A 21,876-nucleotide genomic window follows, 5' to 3' on the forward strand; every position below is an offset into this window, starting at 1 on the left:
AAGGGAGACTGACGATTTCAGGCGTAGGACAGAGTATGTGAGCGATTAGAAAAGCAGGGAAATAGGCAAGGGGGAGCTTAGCATGGTTGTGGCTGTGTATTGAGATGGCAGTCTGGAGAGGTAAGTTCAGGACACTGTAAAGATTCTTATATACTGCCCTGGCCGGTTTGGCTCAGCGGTTAGAGCGTCAGCCTGCGGTCCAGAGAGACCGGGGTTCGGTTCCTGCTAAGGGCATGTACCTCGGTTGTGGTTTGTCCCCGGCCCTGGTTGGGTTGCAGCCACTCAATGTGTCCCTTTTGAGTCGATAGTTCTCTCTCTGTCTCCCCCCCAGCCCCCGCTCTATCTGAATAAAAAAAAAAAAAAAAAAAGTGGAAAAATGTCCTTGGGTGAGGATAAAAAAAAAAGATTCTTATATACAAAATGGGATTTTAGTTTTTAGATAATAGAGGCAATGTGTAGTCAATGTTGCCCAGCTGGTGTGGCTCAGTGGTTGAGCATTGACCCATGCATCAAAAGGTCGCCGGTTTGATTCCTGGTCAGGACACATGCCCAGGCTCTGGGCCAGGCTGTGGGAGGCATGCAGGAGGCGGCCAATCAATGTTCTCTCTCATCGATGTTTCTATCTCTCTCCCTCTCCTTTCCTCTCTCTCTCAGAAAGAAAGAAAGAGAGAAAGAAAGAAAGAAGATACATATGATACATAGTCAATGTTGTTGGTGGAAAGGTATATGGATTAGAGTCACATTGACGGCTGAGCCCAGTAAACAGGCCATTGTGATGGGCAAGTAAAAGAAAGCTGCCTTTCTGAGCTAAGGTTTTAGCAATTCAGACAGAAGACACATCTTTGATAGAAACTCTGATACTGAGTGACTGGTTGGAAATTGATGGCAGCCATGAGTGGGGGACACAAGGAAATAATTTTTAGTTAAAAAAAGAATGAACATGGAGTTTGACTTAGGTGTTTTGTTTACCAGATTACAAAATTTGAAGTTTAATCCTAGTCTGATGATTTGCACAAGGATTTAGACTAATAGAAATTACCATGTTGTGAAGTTACCAAATGCTACTGATGTGGCTTGATACCAAGTTAAGAGTAAATCATTCAGGCTCTCGCTTAAATGTCTCTTTATCAGAAAACATTACCTGGTACAGAACAGCAACCTATGACTACCTGGTCTGTCCTGTCCCTTTACTCAGCATATGTTTCAACATGACTCTCATTAACACCTGACACAGTATCTCTCTACTTTCTCTCTCCGTGCACGAGAAAGTCAACTTGGGCAGAGAAGAGACTTCTTTCTTTGCTGCATTTCCAGATTCTAGCACAATGCCCGGGAAGAAGCAGTCAACGAGAAATATTTGTTGAATGTTGAATGGATATCTGTCATGCAGTGACTTAGTGTTTATTTCATAGACTGAAGCAGTAAAGAAGCTTACAAGTTTGTATCACACTCTAATCCATTCGGTGAGTGGTAATTTACCACCGGCCTGAAACTGCGTGATATGTTGTATATCTGAGACTCATCCTTCCTCATTCATCTCTCCCCCGTGCCTCCCAGCCTGCATTTCTGCTGCACTTCTCCGCATTGGTGAACAGCATACACGCCACCTTCCTAAGTGCCTCAGCTCAGAAGCTTGGAGCTGATTTTTGTTCCTCCATCATATCTATGTCCTAATTTAGTTGCCTAGATTTTATGGCTTTTTTTTTTTCACATTTTCTTCTGGATTAACAATAATTCATTCCATAGACATCATCCTGAGATTTTCTGGTCTCTATTTTACCTCTCACTGTGGTTGCCCACTTGTTTATTGAAGAAAAGCATTTCCCAAATGTTTTCCTTGTATCATCAGTGACTCCTTGTTGTCTAGAAGAACAACTTGAACTTTGCAGCCTACAATTCTAGGTTGTTTATCAACTTGCTGTTTATACCTCAAACAATCTTGATATTTCCCCATTTCTCACAATCATGTTACTCCCAAATTTATATTTATTTTTCTCTATGTAAAGAGGCCCAGTGTAGTGCTTGAATTCATTCTCTTTTTTTTTGTGTTTTTTTTTTTTGGGGGGGGGGATGCAGCCTTATTTCATGATATAAAAAACATGTCTTCATATGTAATCTTAATTACTATATGACTATATTACTTAATTAAAAGACCATTTGATGAAAACATTCCTCAATTACTCTACATAAACATCAAAAACCTTTTTTAACACATTTCATCTTAGTTATCAATTAAACTTCATGTTTCACATAGCACTTGTCATGAATCTAGACTTGGGGTAGCAGATGGGAGGCATTCAAAGGAGTTCAAGACAGAAATGTAAAGGTAATTACTGTAAGACATAATCAGGGCAACTATATAGGCATCAAAGCTTCCTCCAACCCACACACAATTATTAGCATCGCACAAATAATACAGAAAATGAAATAAATTAAAACAATAGTCTTAGTTCACTGATTGCACTTTACCCTAAGAGCAAGGTAGAAATAATATAAACTAAAAATTCTAACGACAATCCATTCAACTAAGTTGCAAAACAATTCAGTCGGAAGAGAACACTCACCTAGAAAATGCAGAAATAAGCAAATATAGACCAGTTTGTTCCTTCCTAGACAGACATCAGCACACCATCCCGCAAACACAGGGGTAAGTATTGAAATTCCAATAAAACACAAGTTGAGAATGGCAGCCTGGTAGTTGGGATAGCCAAGCTTGACCGTGCAAAAGGGGATCATGTTGCAGACGACTTCAAAGAAAGTGAACCTTTCACACATCTCCACTAGAAGCATATAGATTCCAACCCGAATTTTTTTCACAGCATATGATGAAGAGAAGTAACCACTATGTCTTAGATTTTTTTCCTCAAAGCTGTGATTTAAGGGTACTTTCTCTTCAGTTATTTTGAAGTCTACGACAAACATGACTAGCCTCCTTGAATACAACTTACGTTAGTGGTTTGAACTTGGTGATTTTTTTTACCCCTACCCCTCTCATGAAAAAATAAATGAGATCTTGGCTTTGAATTTCACAACTCCATGCTAGAGTTTCATGGGGTTTTTTTGCACACTAATGTTGTTCATTTTGATGATCTAGGCGCATAGGAGAGGAGACACAAGTACTTAATGTTCACGGTGGCCCACGGTAGCAAATCTGATTTGTTTGTATAATTACTCAGAGGCTAAATTGGGCTCTTCCTCCAAAATTATATCGAATTACCTGAATCCAGTTGCATACATGTGGAAATGCATCTGCCTCACACTGATAAAGGTTTAAATACTGAGGCAGAGGCAGCAGCTTTTCAGGAGAATCTGAGCACTAGATCAAGAAATAATTTGGGTCTAATAATTTCTGATACTTTAATTAAACAAGCCAGAACAGTACCAAGAGATAAAGAGTGAAAATCTGTTTTGAGGGGTCAGGCTACCTTATCATTATTACATTTCTTGTTATTTTTGGTTGGAATTCTGATAAGAAAGCTAATTAGGTAACAAAAGTGCCAGTACATTGAGGTAACAAGCAGAGTTTGCAAGAAAGTAATTTAAGTACACTAATGAAAGGAGAAAATATTAAACAAAATCTCCCTTCCTTTAAGTTGACCCCATGCTTGTAGAGCAGCCTCTCGGAGGAAATCAGAATCAAAAGGCGCCATTTGACTCCTTATTGCCAGTCAGCAGCAGGGGTGCGGCAACCATCCTACACGTGCTTTGGGGAATATTGGATCTGGTATCACCCTGACCCTCCAACTGGGTGAGTGGATGTTAGCATTCTATTTTGGAAAGCAGGAGGGCACCAATTAAGCTAAAAAAGCAGCAGTGAAAGCGAACACTTTAACATTCAGGGGTTTAGCTACAAGGACATACAAAGACAAGGCAATGGAACTATTGGGTCAAAGTCATAATAATTCAACACACAGGGAGTGAGGAGAGAAATGTTATTTTCATGTTGGAGTCAAAAGCAAAAGACTGATAAGGGCTTTTGACTCTGATTCTTATCTTTTGACCTGAAAGATTGGGAGCAAAACACTTTGTTTTGACCCCTGCTAATAGTCTCATTGTAATGGTGGCTATTTTCATCTGCTCAGCATCACTTCCCCCTCTTTGGGAACAATGCCCTATTTTTCCTTTGTGTAGAGTGATAATGCAATTTATTATCCAAACTTGGACACTTTTGTGAGTAAAAGTGATGCTATTTATAGTTATTCCTGAAAAACAGTTATAAATGGGAACTGTCTAGGGCAAACCCCAACATGTGGTCATCTTACCTTTGGGGAATAAATTCCATCTATTACATGAGATCCTGGCAGGGCAATTAATCAGGGTATCTCTTTTCTTCTAGCCAAGGAGATTAGCACATGGTCAAAGACAATCCTTCACTTTTTCTCCTCAGGAATTTTAATCTGAGTGGAGGACTCAAGACTGGTCATGGTGAGAGCTGAGTCATTAGATGGCAGTACCCCCAAAAAAGAATTGCCCATGGGGCTCTGGTGGAAAATTCAGTGCCTCCTTGGTTCTTATCCTCCAGGAGGCAGGATTAGTTTTTCCTTCTGTAAAGGACTCCATTTCCAATCAACTGTGATTTGATTAAGTTAGACACATTGGTTTCTGTGGTTTACAAAGAACCCTAAGTGCTACTTTATGTTTGCCCAAATGCAAGAGACAGGTTTTCTGCAGCCACCTGCTATGTTTAGCCAGTAGCTGACAAAAAATTCCTGGAATGTTATTTCACAGTCAAGACAGTGCTGCTCCTCCCAGGGCCCAGGGATGGTTGTGTTTGAGTTCTTTGACTCCTCTGTGTAGCTTTGCCCAAGAATAGGTCACACAGGTGGTGGGAACCTGTGATTTGGGGGTGGCTGAGTTAGGGAGAGTTATAGCATTTGCTGAGTAGAGTTGAAGCAATAGGGAAAACATCTCTTTCTTATTGGCATTTCTCAATACCAAGCTCAGAATGAGCTTAAAGGACAACTACCAGCCCCGCTTGAGAACACTTGGCAAGGAATATTGAATGTCATCATCTCTATCAGTATTTGAGACCTGGGGTGGGGCCTTAGCATGCTTTAGTTTTATTAGTCAATTTTAAATATTTATATTATAGAATTATATACAATTTCTGTATAATGCATTTTCTACCCCTTTTATAGATAATGTTACAAGTGTTTTAACCTGCCATTATGAGCTTTGTAAACAAAAATGTTTGGTTACATTAATAGACACATTGCTCACTTAACTAGTCCTCCCCTTTTGGTAACATTTGTCTCAGATCAGTTATAAGCAATCTTTCTTTAATTTTTGACCATGAACCCACAATTAAAAGAAAAAACACCTTTATCAACAATGCTGGAATTAATATATGTACATAAAGCTTCGCCTATGCTTGGATTATATTTATAGGTTACTTTTCTTTTTTATTATTTTTTAAATGTTTTTTTTTTATTATTATTTTTAATCCTCATCTAAGGACATTTTTCTATTTATCTTCAGGTAGAGTGGGAGGGAGAGAGAAAGAGAAAAGGAGAGAGAGAGAGAAACATCAACGCAAGAGGAACACATCGACTGGTTGCCTCCCACATGACCCTGACCAGGGCCAGGGACGAACCACAACTGAGGTACATGCTCTCGGCCAGAATCAAACATACAACTTATTGGTCTGCAGGCTGATGTTCTAACCACTGAGCACCGGCCAGGGTTGGGCTAGTTTTCTAGAAACAATTTTACTGGGTTAAAGTGTGGGAAAGTTTTTAGGTGTCTTAATACATAATGTCAAATTACAATACAAACTTCAGACATTTTTTTAAATTGAAAAGGTCATACTGTTTTTGAAAACAGAGACTATACTTAACAGAAAGCGTGCTCTCTAAAATATGGAACATGTTACTCTTAAAAGACCTTAAGTGAGCCCTGGCCGGTTTGCTAAGTGGTTAGAGCGTCAGCCTGTGGTCCAGAGAGACCCGGGTTCGGTTCCCGCTAAGGGCACGTACTTTGGTTGCAATTTGTCCCCAGTCCTGGTTGGGTTGTGCGGGTGGCAACCACTCGATGTATCCTTTTCATGTCGATGTTTTTTTTTTTTTTTCTCTCTCTCTCTCTTCTTCCCATTCTATTTGAAGAAAAAATGGAAAAATGTCCTCAGATGAGGATAAAAAAAAATTTAATTTAAAAGACCTAAAGTGGTTGTTTTTACTGGTTCGTGGCAGGAGCAGGTTCAGAAGGCCTCGGGCAGGCTGCTGCAGCGACGTGGGAAGAAATGAGTGATGAAGCTGAAAAGAAAAGAGAAATCCAGATCAAGAACAGCTTCATAAGACAGAACCAATTTTGATTGGTTCTTGAAGTCATTCCTCTTTTAAATGCTGGACCTGTCCAAGTAAATTGAATTTCTACAATAAAGCAGGGTATAAAGGACTAAAGTCTTTCATAATAAATCATGTTTTTTTTTTTTTTACTCAAGATCAGAAGTATGACCATCAGTTAAGAGGTGATGACAAGACAATAATCCTTAGCTACTTGTTTTACCACCACCGTCACCTAGTGTAGTAGCATAGTAATCCATACAATAATAAATTGAAAAGGGAAGTACAGGATTTGGAAGAAAATTGGAGGCAGGACGTTTAGGACTAATTGGATGTGTGGCTTGAGGAAAAGAACATCAAGGATGATGTGCAGGTTCCTAATGTAGACATCACAGTGGACAGTGGTGATATTCAGTACAAAGGAACAGATCTGGGGTAAAGGATGATGACTTAACTTTGTGACATACTGAGTTTGAGACACCTATGGCATATCCGATAAGTTATGTAAGAGGGGAATCAGATTCCTTTTCTCGTGTGTGTGGGAAGAGGTACGTCTTGCTTTGAGTCAAGGTGAGGCATAACTTCCAGTGACACCTTGTGTGACAATGTTAAACATTTTCAAGGCAAAAGCAGCTTAGAACATTACTATTTAATCGCTTCTACTGAATACCATTAGAATTTCATGAGAAATTATGGGGACACTATGCCGTTCCTGTGCAAAGGACCTTGAGAAGGCTCTAGGAGAGCATAGCCAATGCTAAGCAGAAACTAGAACATTAAACTTCTTTGAGAAAACTTTACTTGTTATTAAAACAAGAAAATAAATGAGTTACTTGCTTTGAAATTAATTATGAAGTACTAATCTGATTCAATTTTAATTTGAACTTCTTAGAGTCACTTTCTTTTTTTATTTCTTAGAGTAAACTAAACAAGGTAGCTGTGACTTTAACATTAGATTATATTTACAAAAAAGAAAAACATAAGCATTTGGATCACATGCTATCTTAACGTGAAGGTAAAATTATTTCCTTGTCATTCATTTACGGTTTTGCCTGCACCAATTTCAGGGAAGGAATATAGAAGGAAAGAGTTAACCTTTATAGTACTGGTCTTAAAAATTAAAATGTTCATAAATATTGAAGCCCCCACTCTTAAACCAATTATTTCCTTAGAATATGATCTTGACTAGTTTAGAGCCATGTTTTAAAAAAATTTTCTTTTTCTTTATTGGTTTTAGTGAGAGAGTAAGGGAAAGGGAAAGAGAGACAGAAACATCGATGAGAGAGAACATTGATTGGTCACCCTCTGCATGCCCCCTGGGGATCGGGCCCACAACCTGGGCATGTGCCCTGACCAGGAATCGAACCGGCAACCTTGTGGTGCATGGGTCAATGCTCAACCACTGAGCCACACTGGGTGGGCTAGAGCCATGGTTTGAAGAAGGAGTGGTGGCTTCCTTAAGAAAGGCGTCTTACCATAGGGAAAGGGAGGGTTGGAGATGGTGGATACAGAGGTGAAATGATGGCGCCTAGCTTTAAAACTCATAGTTTTAGACCATCTTTCCCTTAATTTCAAAATGATACAATCTTAGATCTGAAAGCAGGCAATTTGAACAAAGTCCTTTTTTTGTGGTGTTTTGCAACCGAAGCTCTGAGAGTTGAGGTGACAGGTCTAAGCTAACTTAGCTAATTATTAGCTTGTCTTGTAATAAAATGTATGCCCCATTGTTGCCAGTCTAATTTTATTTCTAAAACATTGTGGTTGGGTAAAAATCTGTCTTAGAGCTTTTAAATCTGAGTATCTTGAAGATTGGAAATTGACCTGGACCAATACAGCTTATGCTTAATCGCACCCATAATATTGTAGAAATGCTTTTAGACTCAGTTCTTCTACTATCTACACAAGTTTGTACAATGGATTTAACTCATTAGGACCTCAGCTATCTTATACAGTGAATAAGAACTTTAGATTAGATGATATTTAGGGCCCTTTCTAGTTTTCTGATTCTAATTTTCCTTCCTAAAGACTCTGGAAATTTAGAAGAAATATATCTTTTTCACAGTAGTAATAGAATTGTCTTCCTATAAATTTTGCTTTCGTATGTGTAAACACAGGGCATAAGAAAGATTTAACTATTTTAAAAGTTACAATGACCATGGTTATGGCTAGATTTCTATCTGTGTAGTACTGTCCCTGTGGATCTAGTGTGAGAGGTGGGAAAGATGGAACACAGAGGAAGGGCTACTGTATTATTCTCCTTGCCTGGACCTCAGAGTTAAAAAAGTATCCCTGGCCTTCCACAATGTATACAGGGAGAAAAACACAATTTAAGAAATGCGGTTATAAACATCACTTTGGTTCTGATTTCACTGTTTCTTCAAACTCTGCAAATTTTATTCTGGGGACGTTATTCAAACACATGTAATTACCTAAGCTAAGCAGTTTTTTATACTTTCAAGGCTCTTGCATTATTGCACCTGTACGATAGCTTTATAATTCAGTAATAATTGAACAGCAATTATTTTTCATGATGCATGTACATTTTTATATCAGATTGTTGGCAGATATTCTTTATGATGATGTCGTTTTCACTAATGAGGAAATTAGAGTGAGTTATCTTAGGGTGAGATGTCTTTTTCTGACTCATTTCCTAGCTTGGGTTTTAGAGAAGTTTTTGTATTGTGTAACAGCATAATCAAATGGGAATAATGTTATCTCTGAATCAATGGCAGGCCGGGGAAGTGGTGAACTATTTTATAGGCCTAGTGAGACAGTGTCTGTATCATCCATCTGATGGACTCTGATATTAAACTTATATATGCATCTATATATATATATATTTTTTTAGATAGTAAAATTCCAAGAGAACAAAGACCAGACTTTTTAAGCTTTTCATAGCACTCTGCTCAATATAAGTCCTTAAATGACAGACTAACTTACTCTAAGGTTTGGCATAGGACAAGAGAACAGCGGGCTGGCACGATTTTCCCATGAACTCAGGCACCACACTAACTCAATCTAGACCACTTAGGACCAATAAAAATCCAACATTTATTGAACACCTTTTGTATGGCAGGCGCTCTGCTTCGTGCTAAGGATTCAGTTGTGAATAAGATCTGATCTTTTAACTTTCAATGTCCTCCAATAAGTATATTATGTCTTTTAGATATTCCATACATTTACATATAACTATGATAATATTAATTATTTCATTCTAGAAATATTTACTTCTTGAAAATATTTGTGCTAGAAATCTATAATAACAAAGACAACTGAGAGAAAAAATATACAGATTTGGATTTCACGGAATTCATTGTCTGAGGGTAAAGACTGAAATAAAACTATGATTAGAAAACTGACAGTTGTTCTCATAGAAGTGCACCAGAGCACTATGGGTAACGGTTGGAGTGCACCTTAATGAGACTTACAGAAAAGACTTTCTGGAGGAGGTAATGCCTGGGTGAAATCTGGATGAAGAGCAAAGGGTTTTCCAGGCCAAGAAGGAAGGGAGGTGCATTCTGGGAAGAGGGGGAAGTGGGCCACAGGCAATGATGTGTGACACCAAAACGAGAGCTGAGATGCGGGTGTTTTGTTAGTACTAGAGCACAACGCAACGAGAAGGAGCAGTGCGAGCAGTCAGACGGGGCGAACTGTGGAGGGTCTTGTGGTAGGAGAGAGTTTAGATTTTATTCGGAACTCAATATAAAATCGTCAGAAGTGTTCCACCGTGCACTGATGGAGTGAGAACTATATTCTAAGAGCAATGAGAAGCACTTTTCTAGAAGTAATGGGGACAATGGACAGGAGGCCATAGAAACTGGCTAGTGTAGAAGTAATATGGGTGATAAGTGATGAGAGTTTATTTGATAGGTGTTTTAATGGGGATGGAAAACAAAGTATAGATTAGTGAGTCATTAAAAAGGAAGAATTTATAAAACTTTCTGACTGATCTAAATATCTGTGTTAGGGAAGGAGAAATCACTGTCTAGGTTTCTGGCTGGAGAAATTTCACAGTGCTGTTCCCTGAGACATAGGTTAGTGAAAGGGGTTTATAGTGGGAGACAAGATGGGGGTGAAGGAGGTAATGAACTAAGTTTTGATATATTGTTTTTGAGAAGCCCATGGCACATGCAGAAAGAGATGTCCAGAATATTCATATCTGAAGTTGAGGAGACCAACCTGGACCAGAGTTATAGATTGAGTCACCTGTTCACTGATGCTAAGTGAAACCGTACGTGTGGTTGAATCCCTTCAAGCCTTCAAAGAGTGTGGGGAGAGCAAAACAAGGGCAAAACAAGGCATCTGGGAGGATTTTAATATGTAAGAAAGAAAGTATTGAGTACGTGGAAACGTGGGAAGAAGATGGGGGTGGCAGCAGGCGTGGGATTTCCCAGGAGTTTTAGGATGAACCGAGTAGTCAAGTGTCGAGTTAGATAAGAAATGAAATGTACCTTTGTGATTTAATAATAAACAAGATACTTATATCTTTGATGAGAGGCCAATATCAGTGGTGCATTGAGTGCTATGCTGAAGATGTCGAAGTCACAGAGCACGCGGCTTGATGCCTCTACGATAAGGAGGGGCTATTTCCCTCGAGCTGAGGGAACATTCGGATGATACTGGAGCTGGGCCTGAAGAAAGTGGGAATGTGCCTTGTACAAAAGGTGAAAAGGTGAATTTTAGTCAGATAAACAGTATGAACAAAACGTTGCAGCCTGATAACCACGGAATTTTGGATCCCTGTGTGACTGGGAATAACCTGACCCTCCCTCTTCTCCAGGCCTCCACTTTTCCACATGTTCTCCCCTCCTCCCATTTCCTCATTGATCAAATTGAAGTAAAAGCCAATTGGTAAGGGGGTTTTGGAAACAGCATTTTCAGAGGACAGCTCTCAGTGAGATAGAGCAAAGAGGCAGAAGGTTGGAAGCAGACCTGAGAGAAAGTGATACTGGAAATGGACAGAAAAAGATACACTCAGTAGACGTGTCATAGGTATTGAAGCCTAAATATGCTAATTGGTTAGATTGGGGTGGGGATACTGGCCATAGGGGACGTATAAAAGATGACTTCGTGCCCCCTTCCCCTGATCCCCGCACACATTTGGGTGAGCGGCGTTTAACCAAGATGGAGTCAGATATTTAGCTTGAGTTTAGACATATGGTTAAAGTTACCAGGAAACATTCTAATATTCTTAGAAATATGGGTCTGGGGCACAAGACTATGAGCCATACTGATACAGATTTGGGAATCGATGTACAATCACTAGAACCCATAGAATAGATGAGGTCATCCAGGAAGAGTGTGTATGGTAAGAAAAGATCACCATGGATACAAATCTGTGGGGGACTCAACAATTCTGGATTGCATATTTATAATATCTGTTTTCATCAATGAGATAACAGGTTGACTCACTTCCAGATTCTGAAGTTGTCACTAAGGGGTACCCATGATCATTTGATAAGTGAAGTGGAAAATTGAGGTTATTCTAATATTGCTAAGTATGTTATTTCTTTTTTAAAAGAACTGCTACTGAGAGAACGTCAAGTTTGGATTAATTTTTATTTGCTCGAGTTTTTATTCTTTTAAACAAAACAATCACACTAAAGATTTTGGTTTGTTATTGGTGGAAATGGAGCTCTTGGAATGTCATGAGGAAATGAATTTCCTGAGGCCCCCATGGGAGGATGGGGTTTCATGGAAGCTTTATTAAAGATGTTAAATTAAGAGGATCCCCTCTAAGTTCCCATCTCCATCCATCCTGCCATGGAAAAAGTCCAACCGTTTCTTCATCAGGGCCAGAATTAAAGATGATGCCCAGAATTGCTATTCCATATTAAAGAACCGTCCAGCATCTGGCCAGCTTAGTTTGTGTTCCCAGCTGCATTGTGGGGTCCACACCGCTATGGGCCATGTGGCTGCTGAAGGCCACGTGGCTATGAAGAGAGAACACGCAAATACATTGGCCACGAGCAAGAGAGAGGAAATGAGCAAGGGCCAGCGAGAAAGAGGGAGCTCTTGGTCTGCTGATTTCAACTCTCCAAGATTTTGCAAGCTTGCATTGGGGTTCACACCCTAGCCTATCCATTGTCCCCCAGGTATACCGGCAGACAAACACCTTCACTGAATCACCCCAGCTTCATTGTTGATGCGCTCATCTCCCCCTTGTTTTGATCCTTTTCCCCAGTGATCTGCAGGGAATGAAATGATGTTTCCTTGGGGAATGTGAAGCTGTAGCTTCTTGGTGAAACTGCCCAAATGACCATGTTTATAATGTTTGACATCCCCTTTGCTCTCTTCCTATTATTAATATTAATACCTCGCTAATTATGATAACAGGTTGACTCACTTCACTGCCTCATCTCATTACCAAACACCTACTTTTATTTTGGCTTGTGTTTTTATAATCATACCCAGGTAATCTGCTTTAAAAATCTACTTTGAGCCTTCCTTCAGCCACCTCTGCTGAGAGAAATCAATGACAATTTTCTGAATATTTTTGTGCTGTGCTGACAGTCTCTATTTAACACCCAGAGAGCACAGAGCATTTAGTTGTTGCATTCCCTTACATTTGCAATTCATTTTCTGTGTCAATTCCTGTGGTTGATATTATAAAAATCACTTTAAACCTAGTTTAACTTTTCTTTTTTAACGTTTGGCTTATTCATAATTTTATGAGCTATAAATTTTATTGCATTGTGAATTGCCTTTCCCATCTGCAGATAACTCTGTGGAAGTCCTTGGAGGAATTGCTTAGGATGTGGTAAAAAAAAAAGAAAAGAAAAGAAAAGAAAGGGACTTCTGTTGTTATTTGGTATACATTAGGCCAAAATATATCCTTGAATAGAAAATGACCAGGGAGGAAAGATTTGGAGCTTTGTAAATCTGGTTTTATTTGAAGTATTCTTTCTAGCTGAACAGGTAAAAACTTTTCACAACATGCAAAATGAATATAAAATTTAAGTGCATGTTTTGCTGAAAAAATAGTTCTAACTAATTCATATAAAATCCTTCTCAGCTAGATTCTTTTCACTGAATTATCCAGATAAGCTGTCAAAAAGAAGTGAAATAATAAGAAAATGGAAGTTTCTGGATTGTGTGTGTGTGTGTGTGTGTGTGTGTTTGTAATGTTTACTTAGTCTTGGTACAGATAAAGGTTGGGTTATTATGGTCATACCAAATATTTATTGAATGTTTTATTATTCCCACACCCATATTTTATTGTTAAGGCAAAATCCAGAAATATGCAGAAGAAATATTATATTGATTTTTTTCATTTTGGGTTTATTTATATTGGCAAAGTCTAAGTCACTCAAAGGATATTAAAGAACAGCTACAATGGGTTTGGGCTCCAAGTTCTTTTGGTTTGTTGATTCAGCACAAATATAATTTTATCTATTCATTATTTAAACCTACTGTTTTTATAGTTCTAATAACATATAATCATTCCTCTAGAGTTTGGGAAAGTCCAGTATCAGAGTATTAAGAATTAGAAGACCCTGGATTTAAATACTGCTCTTCTGACTCAAACCTTACTCTTTTAGTTTTGCTGCCTTGTAGGCATAGTTAGTCTGATACATAGTTTCATTATGTCTATACACACCAAACAGGCCCGGTTATAGAGCTGTTTCCTAAGCTCTTTCCTCTGATTAGAATGCTTTTCCCCGGAGAGTCTCATGTCCAACTTCTTCACCTCCATGAAGACTTCACTCAGATACCATCTTCTCCATTAGGTCTACACTGAGCTTCCTCTTTAAAATTCTTTACTGTATTCCCGCTTCACACTCTAGAGTGACCAACTTGTTTTGGTTTACATGAGACTTTCCTGGTTTTAGCACTGTTAAGTCCCACATCCCAGGGAACTTCTCAGTCCAATATCCCTAACTCTGACCAAGTTCATTTTCTTTCTTTCTTTTCCTTTTCCTTCCTTCTTCCTTCCTTCCTTCTTTCCTTCCTTCCTTCCTTCCTTCCTTCCTTCCTTCCTTCCTTCCTTCCTTCCCTCCTTCCTCTATTATCTATCATCTATCTATCTATCTATCTATCTATCTATCTATCTATCATCTATCTATCTACCTATCATCTATCCCTTTTATCTATTTTCTACACATATACTCCCCCTTCCATATACACATTTAATTGAATGTTTCCCTGAAGTTGAACTAAATTCCATAATAGCAAGAATTTTTTTGCTGTTTTTTTCTTCCCACAGAAACATTTAAGGGCCTCAAAATAGTGTCCAATGAATACTTATTAAATGAATAAAAATGTATATGTCATGGCAGATTAGTAAAAATCAGAGTAGAAAGGCCATGTTGATGTTCCACCTGTCCAAATAGCTACCAAAATTATGTTTTGATTTTTATCATTTTCTAATCCATTCTTACAGGTTAGGTCAATTCTGAATGAGTCGGACATTCTAAATGGCAAGAAATATAATGCCTTATATACCGGTAGCTTGAGTTGAAAATTGAGATTCATGTAATGAAAATGCTGATTCATATCAGTATTGTGCTGCAAAGAAAGATCAGATTGGATAGAAACTTTCCGTGGTGCTCAGTCTGTTGGAGACACTGATAGAGAAAGAGAGAGGTGGAAATGATGGGCCCCAAAGAGCATTTTAAAACCAGGTTGGCATCTGACTTAAAGAAGGCGTGGCACAGTAAAATCAAGCAGGCTTAGATTCAAATTCAATCAACCAACATGTGCTTGGGCTCTTTTATATATAATATATGTATATAAACAGGGAAACAAACAAACAAAAAAACACAGAAAACACATATAATAGACCTGGATGTGTTATTAGATGGCCTCAAACCAAAAACGAGGACATTCGTTCTGGAAATGGTGTGATTTCCCAGGATTACTCATACAGTCTTTCCCTCTACATGACTTCAGCATGGTTTCTTTCCGTTTATGTCCTGGACTCATGGTTCAGTGTGTCACCTTTCATTATCCCTCTCACCCTTTCTCATTTAAACTTCCGTGGCTTCGGCTGTTTCTTCTCATTCACTGTCCTGCATCAAGTCATTTATCAGGCTGTACTCATTTTTACCTTCAGATATTTCTCAGATTTTCTTCTCTTTTCTACCCTCCTTATCCCTTGCCATAGTTATTGTAAGAGATTTCCTACCGATACCCTGTCTCCACTTTCGTGACATTCCAATCGCTTCTCTATTCATCGGCCAGAGTCCTCTATGTACCATGTCCCTCTCCAGAATGGAGCCTTTACTCCTGGAGAAGACTTCCACTGCTCCCATCATCTGGCCTCCGACTGTTTTGCATCCTTCTGTAAGCCGTCTCTCTGCTTTAGCACTAAACTAATTGTAGTTCCCAACACAAGTCTGGCCTTCGTTTCCTTCCTTTGGTCTGTGCTGTCTCCTATTTCATGAATACTATCCTCTCTAGTTGGCTAACTTTTACTCATAGTTCAAGATTCATTTCAAGTGTCCTGTTCGCTAGGAAGATGTCTCCATGCTTTAGTCCATGGCAGGTGACGTGTTCTCTGTCCATGCTTCTGTAACATGGCGCTTCAAGGAATTACATTATGTCTGTTTACATCTCTTTTCGCCCTGCAGACGTGGGTGGAGTCATTCCTCTTCACATTGACTGCATCTGGCAAAGCACTTGGTTATAGAACAACTGTTTGTCGAATGATTAAATACATGAATGAATGTTTATATGACTTCACTGTTATCAGCATGACATTGATGGTCACATTCAAGTCCCTCACTGGTCAGCAAAGGACTTGCTGTAACTCTCTTTGCAAAAGTTTCTCTTTCGTTTCTATTATGGAAATTTCTCTTTTACTCCATACCCGACAAATGAGTCACACCTCAGTTGTAATGAAATTTTCTTCCTATAGCTATTTCTCTGTTCCTGATGGAAGAATCCATGTTAAAACTTTTTATTTTATTCCCCTCAGACTATTGCAATGGTCTTTTGGCTGATTTCCTAACACACATAATTAACAGACTTCAGCTGGTATGAAATGTTGTGCTAGAATCCAATCCAATACTAGATCAAATAAGCACATAACACTGGTGTTCGTATCATCAAAATTAGAGATGGAAAATTATTAGTTCCACATACACCCTGTTTCTCTGGAGAGTTAAGGCAAAATTATTCCCGCTGGTATGTTGTCCACTGAGTTTAAGTGAATCAAGCAACAGGTCCTCTAATACTTCCCTTGGGAGAGTCTTTCACTGTCAAATAGAAGTGATTAAAATGAAAGAGGAAAAAAATAAACCCTTCAATTTGTATCACGTTTTCTTTACTTTTTCCCCCCTCCATCAATAAGTTTATAATCTGTGTATATCAGATTTTCTTAACTGAAGCATCTACACACAACAGAGTGTATTCTTTGATCTTTTGGTTTATTTTTCTTTGTGATGCTCCTTGAAATTATTGTTTTTATAATTACATGTTTAATCCCAGTCACTTGGAAAGGAGTTAAATACTACCTTCTTCACACAATCTAAATTGGTGTAACATCTTTCAATGCAAGTTGTTTGTGTTAATTTCCTGCACATGCTAATGTATACATCTCAATCTGACTACATAGACATCAGGTCCAAACAAATGATTTCAGGGGCCCAGGAGCAAATTACTGTATTGATCTATTAAATAGACCTAAAATGCCTGTTTGGATTGGGTAGTCACTTGCAATCAGCAGCATTTTACTGAATGGTTAGGCTGTGCGTGACCTAGTAGTAGGAGGCAAAGTCATGTTGTCTAACTAACTAAAGGGATTTACTGCTCCAAGAAATTTTCCCAAATGTTGTCACTACTAGCAGGCTTTTCTATGAGCCTTGATGTCCGTTTTCTCCATTAAGATAATCCTGAAAATTAGATTAGGGCATACAGGAAATTTTCCCCACTCTAACTCTTCACAGTTACATGCTACATTCATTGGGGAGGAATTTAACACAGGGGAAAGAAGGTTTGCTGGGGTTTGAAGCCAGATGGTGTTCTATTCAAATACTAATTCTCCCACTTTCTACCTGTAAAATATTAAACAAGTTATTTGCTTTTATAAATGTATGATTTCTCTTCATAAGTTGGGATTAATAATATAATACTTATATGATTGTTGTGGGGATTAAATGAAATAAGGAATGTAATATGCCTTGGAACATGGTAGACACTCAATAAAATTTTGATTTCTTTCTCCTGCTCCTTATGCTAAGAAGACTATTCTATTACACAGATCAGTGAGGGTGTGTTGGAAAAACGTAGATGAACATCTGGGATGAATTTAACATGCATTTTATAGAGACAGGAAATCAAGGTACACTTTATATTTAATTATTAATAAATCATTACACCTGACATTAAAGAGAAAGTTTCATATAAATTCAAGATACTATTGCTACTGTTAATATTATTATCTACTTAGTGATCAGTCTCATCTCCTTACTATCTCCCTCTTGACTTTTTTCCAATTTATCTTTCTATCCTCGAATATTATTTGGGGCACCTCAATCTTGCTCGTTTGTGTCAGTAGAATGTAAATGTTTCATAAAAAGTTATTTCATACATTCTGGAAGACTTTCTTTCCCTCTCATTTACAATTAATTGGTCAACACAATTAATTAAGTTCTGAGAGCAAGCAAAGTGTGTGTGTGTGTGTGTGTGTGTGTGTGTGTGTGTGTATTGGGGGTGAGAAGGAATGTTGAGTGAAAAGTGAAAGAAACATTATGCCAGTTGACTTGATCCAGTATTCCAGGCTTCCATGATCCTCCAGACTAAATTTTTAGGTCCTCAAAACTTTTGTATTTGTTTTGTATTACTGTATATCCTACTTTGTTGTCTAATTAATAAAAGTAGTGGAATCTTTGGATTTAGAGGGTAGGTGTGGTGTGGGGATCAAGCAAGGGGATTACAGCCTCACGCCATGGCATGGACTTCCTGCCAGTTGTAGCTCAGCCTGCAGGAAGCCAGCTTGATCAAGATCCTACAGGAACCTCAGGAGAAGACGAACTGCTGCATGGACTGTAGCCTTGAGTAGTTAGTTGTAAAACTAGTGGTAACAACATTTCTCGGTTGTTTCAAGCTAAATTATGATTTGGTGAAAAGAGTCCAACTCATTTTGCTCTCTAATTTGTTTTTCCAGTAGTTTTTCGGTTGCCTTAGCCTTTAAGTTGCATATATTTTATTATTTTCTTTTTCTCATCATCATTTCTCTCCTCTATGCCCTCTTCCACCTCCCCTTCTCCCGCCACAATCACCACACAGTTGTCCATGTCCATGAGTAGTTCTTCTTTTTTCTTTTTTGAATATTTTATTTTAAGAGGCTTTCTAATTTTTAAAAATAAGTCTCTGTGAGACACATCAAAATCAACACTGGTTGAAAAAAAATAGTTTCTAAAGGCAGATGTTTACTGTGACTTGTTTCCTTCTAGAACTAGGCTCCCGTTCCACTCCAGAAGTGCCACAGTAGTATTAATGTGGTGACTTTTACATAAATCTGCATTAATATCCAAGAAACGCTACTCCAGGTATGCAAATAAAGTAGCATTAATTAATGTGTGCTTCCTCTGTCAACTATATTCAAGCCCAAGATTCAAAGCGTGAAAGTGGCTGAAACACACAAAGGTATTTAAATAAATCAGTGCTAATTCATGCTTAGAGGAGACACACAAGGGACGTTCTCAGACATACACACACAAAGGAGGACATCACCTACTGGTACCTTCATATTTGGAACTGGAAACATGACCACTTCTTTTCAACTCTCCACGCCCTCTGCAAAAATACCTGCCTGCTACAAATAGCGACAAACACACATGGACGGGAGGGACAGAAGTCTTTTGTCAAGAACCTAGTAATCAAATCTCCATACATAGCTTTTCAAATTTTATTTTTTCAGTTTTTAGATGTGCTTACTCTCAAAAACTAAGGTACAGAATTAAATGGAGATAGGGGATAGAGAGAGTTGACCGGCACTAGTAAATTGGGGGTGGGGGTGGAGAGGTGCTACAGAAAAGATGATAGTGACAGTCCATGAGGAAGTGAACTAGAGCTACATGTATTTACAAGGAAAGAGTCAAAAACATAAAGGAGGTAAGAAGGAGCCACAAAGAGGAATTCTGAGAGCTATGAAAGATGATTGAAAAACTTAATTCCTACAATGGCTGACTCTACACTTTGATTAATTGGAACAGATAATATTACACAGGAAATGATCATAGAAGAAGAAAAAGACAAAACATGGGGAGAAACTAAAATTTATGAAGAAGAGGAGGATGTGCCAATGAAAAAGATTTAAAACAAGTTTTTCTTCTACCACATCTGCTCCATCTTCTAAATGTTTATACTGCAGACATAGTACACAGCTCAGGGTACCATTATCTTCAATATGGACTGTCACTAACATCTTTTTTCTGAGTTATGGACTTTGGAGAAAAATTGAAAACAAACTATATTCACTAACAAGGGAATTAATAAATAGCCTGTATTCCATTCACATATAAATACTCTAAAGCGGGCACATTGAGTGAACTAGAGCTACATGTATTTACAAGGAAAGAGTCAAAAACATAAAGATAAATGGAAAAAAAAATGTGCAAAATGATGCATGCGGTATGATACCATGCATATAAAGGTTACAAATATAAAACATTAATAATTGTCATGGATATCACATATGAATGGGAATGATAAACAGAAAATTCGGGATAGAGGTATCTTCAGAGAGAGATTGTGAAGGGAATAAAATTGAGTAGATGTTATAAGGGACTACATCTCTATCTGCACTATATTACTTCTTTTATTTTCTATAGGAATGGAACTTTTCACTTGAGTTTCAGAGAGACATGGCTGCCTAGCTAAAGGATTCTGATTTTCAGTCTTCCTTGCAGCAATTGTATGCTCATGTTTGCCAAGGTAGTATAATTAGTAGTGATATGTGTGACTTCCTAGTCACTTCCTGAGAGGAAATTGATTGACTTGGCATCTTCTCCTTCCCCACATGCTGGAATATGGATGCACTACCAGTAATCCAGTCTCCATCTTGAGGACATGAATAGTACTCCAGGGCAGGGGTCATGGTCCTTGGGCCAATGGCCTTGTTTGATGCATATGACAGGAATTTATTAGCCTCACTCCTAGGTCGTATTTACTGTGTGAATGCACCGCGGTTTATCCATTGTCCTGTTGAAGGACATTGAGATCACTTTCTGTTTGGGGCTATTAAAAATATTCTTATACAAGTCTCTTTCCCTCATAGATTAGAGTTTATCTATGGTATTTTCTGTGTTAGTCTGTTTGAGCAAACATATAAACCGTGTGGCTTATAAACATACATTTATTTCTCATAGTTTGGGAGGCTGGGAAGGTTAAGGTCAAGGCATTAGCAGATTTAGTGTCTGATAAGAACCCACCTCCTACATGGCCACCTTTTCTCCGTGTCCTCAGATGGCAGAAGGGGCAAGCGAGCTTTTTGAGGCTGTTTTTTTTTTTTTTTCACTTTTAAAAACATTTTTTTTTTATTAAAGTACAGTTCACATACAATATTATATAAGTTTCTAGTGTGCAACATGGTGATTTGACATTTATATGCCTTATGATGTGATCATCACAACGTCTAGCAACCATCTGTCATCATACAAAGTTATTACAATATTGACTGTATTTCCAGTACTGTACATTACATCCCCACGGCTTATTTATTTCATAAGTAGAAGTTTGTACCTCTTATTCCCCCCCTTTTTTTTTTCACTCATCCTCCCTCCCCTCTCCTCTGGCAACCATTTGTTTGTTCTCTGTATCTATGAGTGTTTTTGTTTAGTTTTATTTGTTCATTTGTTTATTTATTTTTTCAGATTGTATTTTAAAATAAAGATTAAAAAAAGATTCTGCTTTTATTTACTTATTATTTTTATTTATTTTTTATCCTCACCCAAGGACATTTTTCCATTTTTTGCTCAGATAGAGTGGGAAGGAGAGAGAGAGAAACGTCAATGTGAAAGGGATACATTGAGTGGCCCCCTCACACAGGGCCCAACCAGGGCCAGGGACAAACTGCAACCGAGGTATGTGCCCTTAGTGGAAACCAAAACTGCAACCAAGGTACGTGCCCTTAGTGGGAACTGAACCCAGGTCTCTCTGGTCCGTAGGCTAACGCTCTAGCTGCTGAGCCAAATGGCCAATACAAAGATTCTCCTTTTAAATAAAAGGTACTAATCCCTGAGGGCTCAACCCTTGTAATCTAATCACCTCTCCAAATCCCTATTTCCTGATATCAGAGGGGTTAGGTTTCAATATATAAATTTTGGGGGATAGAAATACTTGGACTATAATATTTGTGTTAGGAATGGAACTGCTGAACCATAGGATGTGCTTATGTTTAATTTCCCTCTGCATTGTCAGGACAGACTTTTTTTCCAAGTGGCTATAACAATTAAAATCATTACCAGCAGTGTGTTAGGGACTCTCACCTTGCTTTTGATTGAAGTTTGCTTTCTTATCATCATTTTAATTTTCAAAAATCAATTATTTATTTCCCACTGTGGTTATAATTTACATTTTTCTGGTCACCAGTGAAGGCAGGCATCTTATGACACGCTTAGGGCTGTTGGTGTTGCTTTTGTTGTAAAAT

General features: G+C 38.3%; 1 protein-coding gene across 1 annotated transcript in view; it reads right to left on the reverse strand.

Annotated features, from left to right (window-relative positions):
* Positions 1–2,922, reverse strand: part of SLC15A5 (solute carrier family 15 member 5) — a 79,144-nt gene extending 76,222 nt beyond the window's left edge. Inside the window, exon 1 of the mRNA XM_036250723.1 lies at positions 2,565–2,922. Within this exon, the coding sequence (XP_036106616.1) occupies positions 2,565–2,922 (358 nt within the window). The remainder of the gene's footprint in view (positions 1–2,564) is intronic.
* Positions 2,923–21,876: the final 18,954 nt, after the last annotated feature.

The sequence above is a fragment of the Molossus molossus genome, unplaced genomic scaffold (genome assembly GCF_014108415.1).
Source record: "Molossus molossus isolate mMolMol1 unplaced genomic scaffold, mMolMol1.p scaffold_m16_p_10, whole genome shotgun sequence".
Lineage (NCBI taxonomy): Eukaryota > Metazoa > Chordata > Mammalia > Chiroptera > Molossidae > Molossus > Molossus molossus.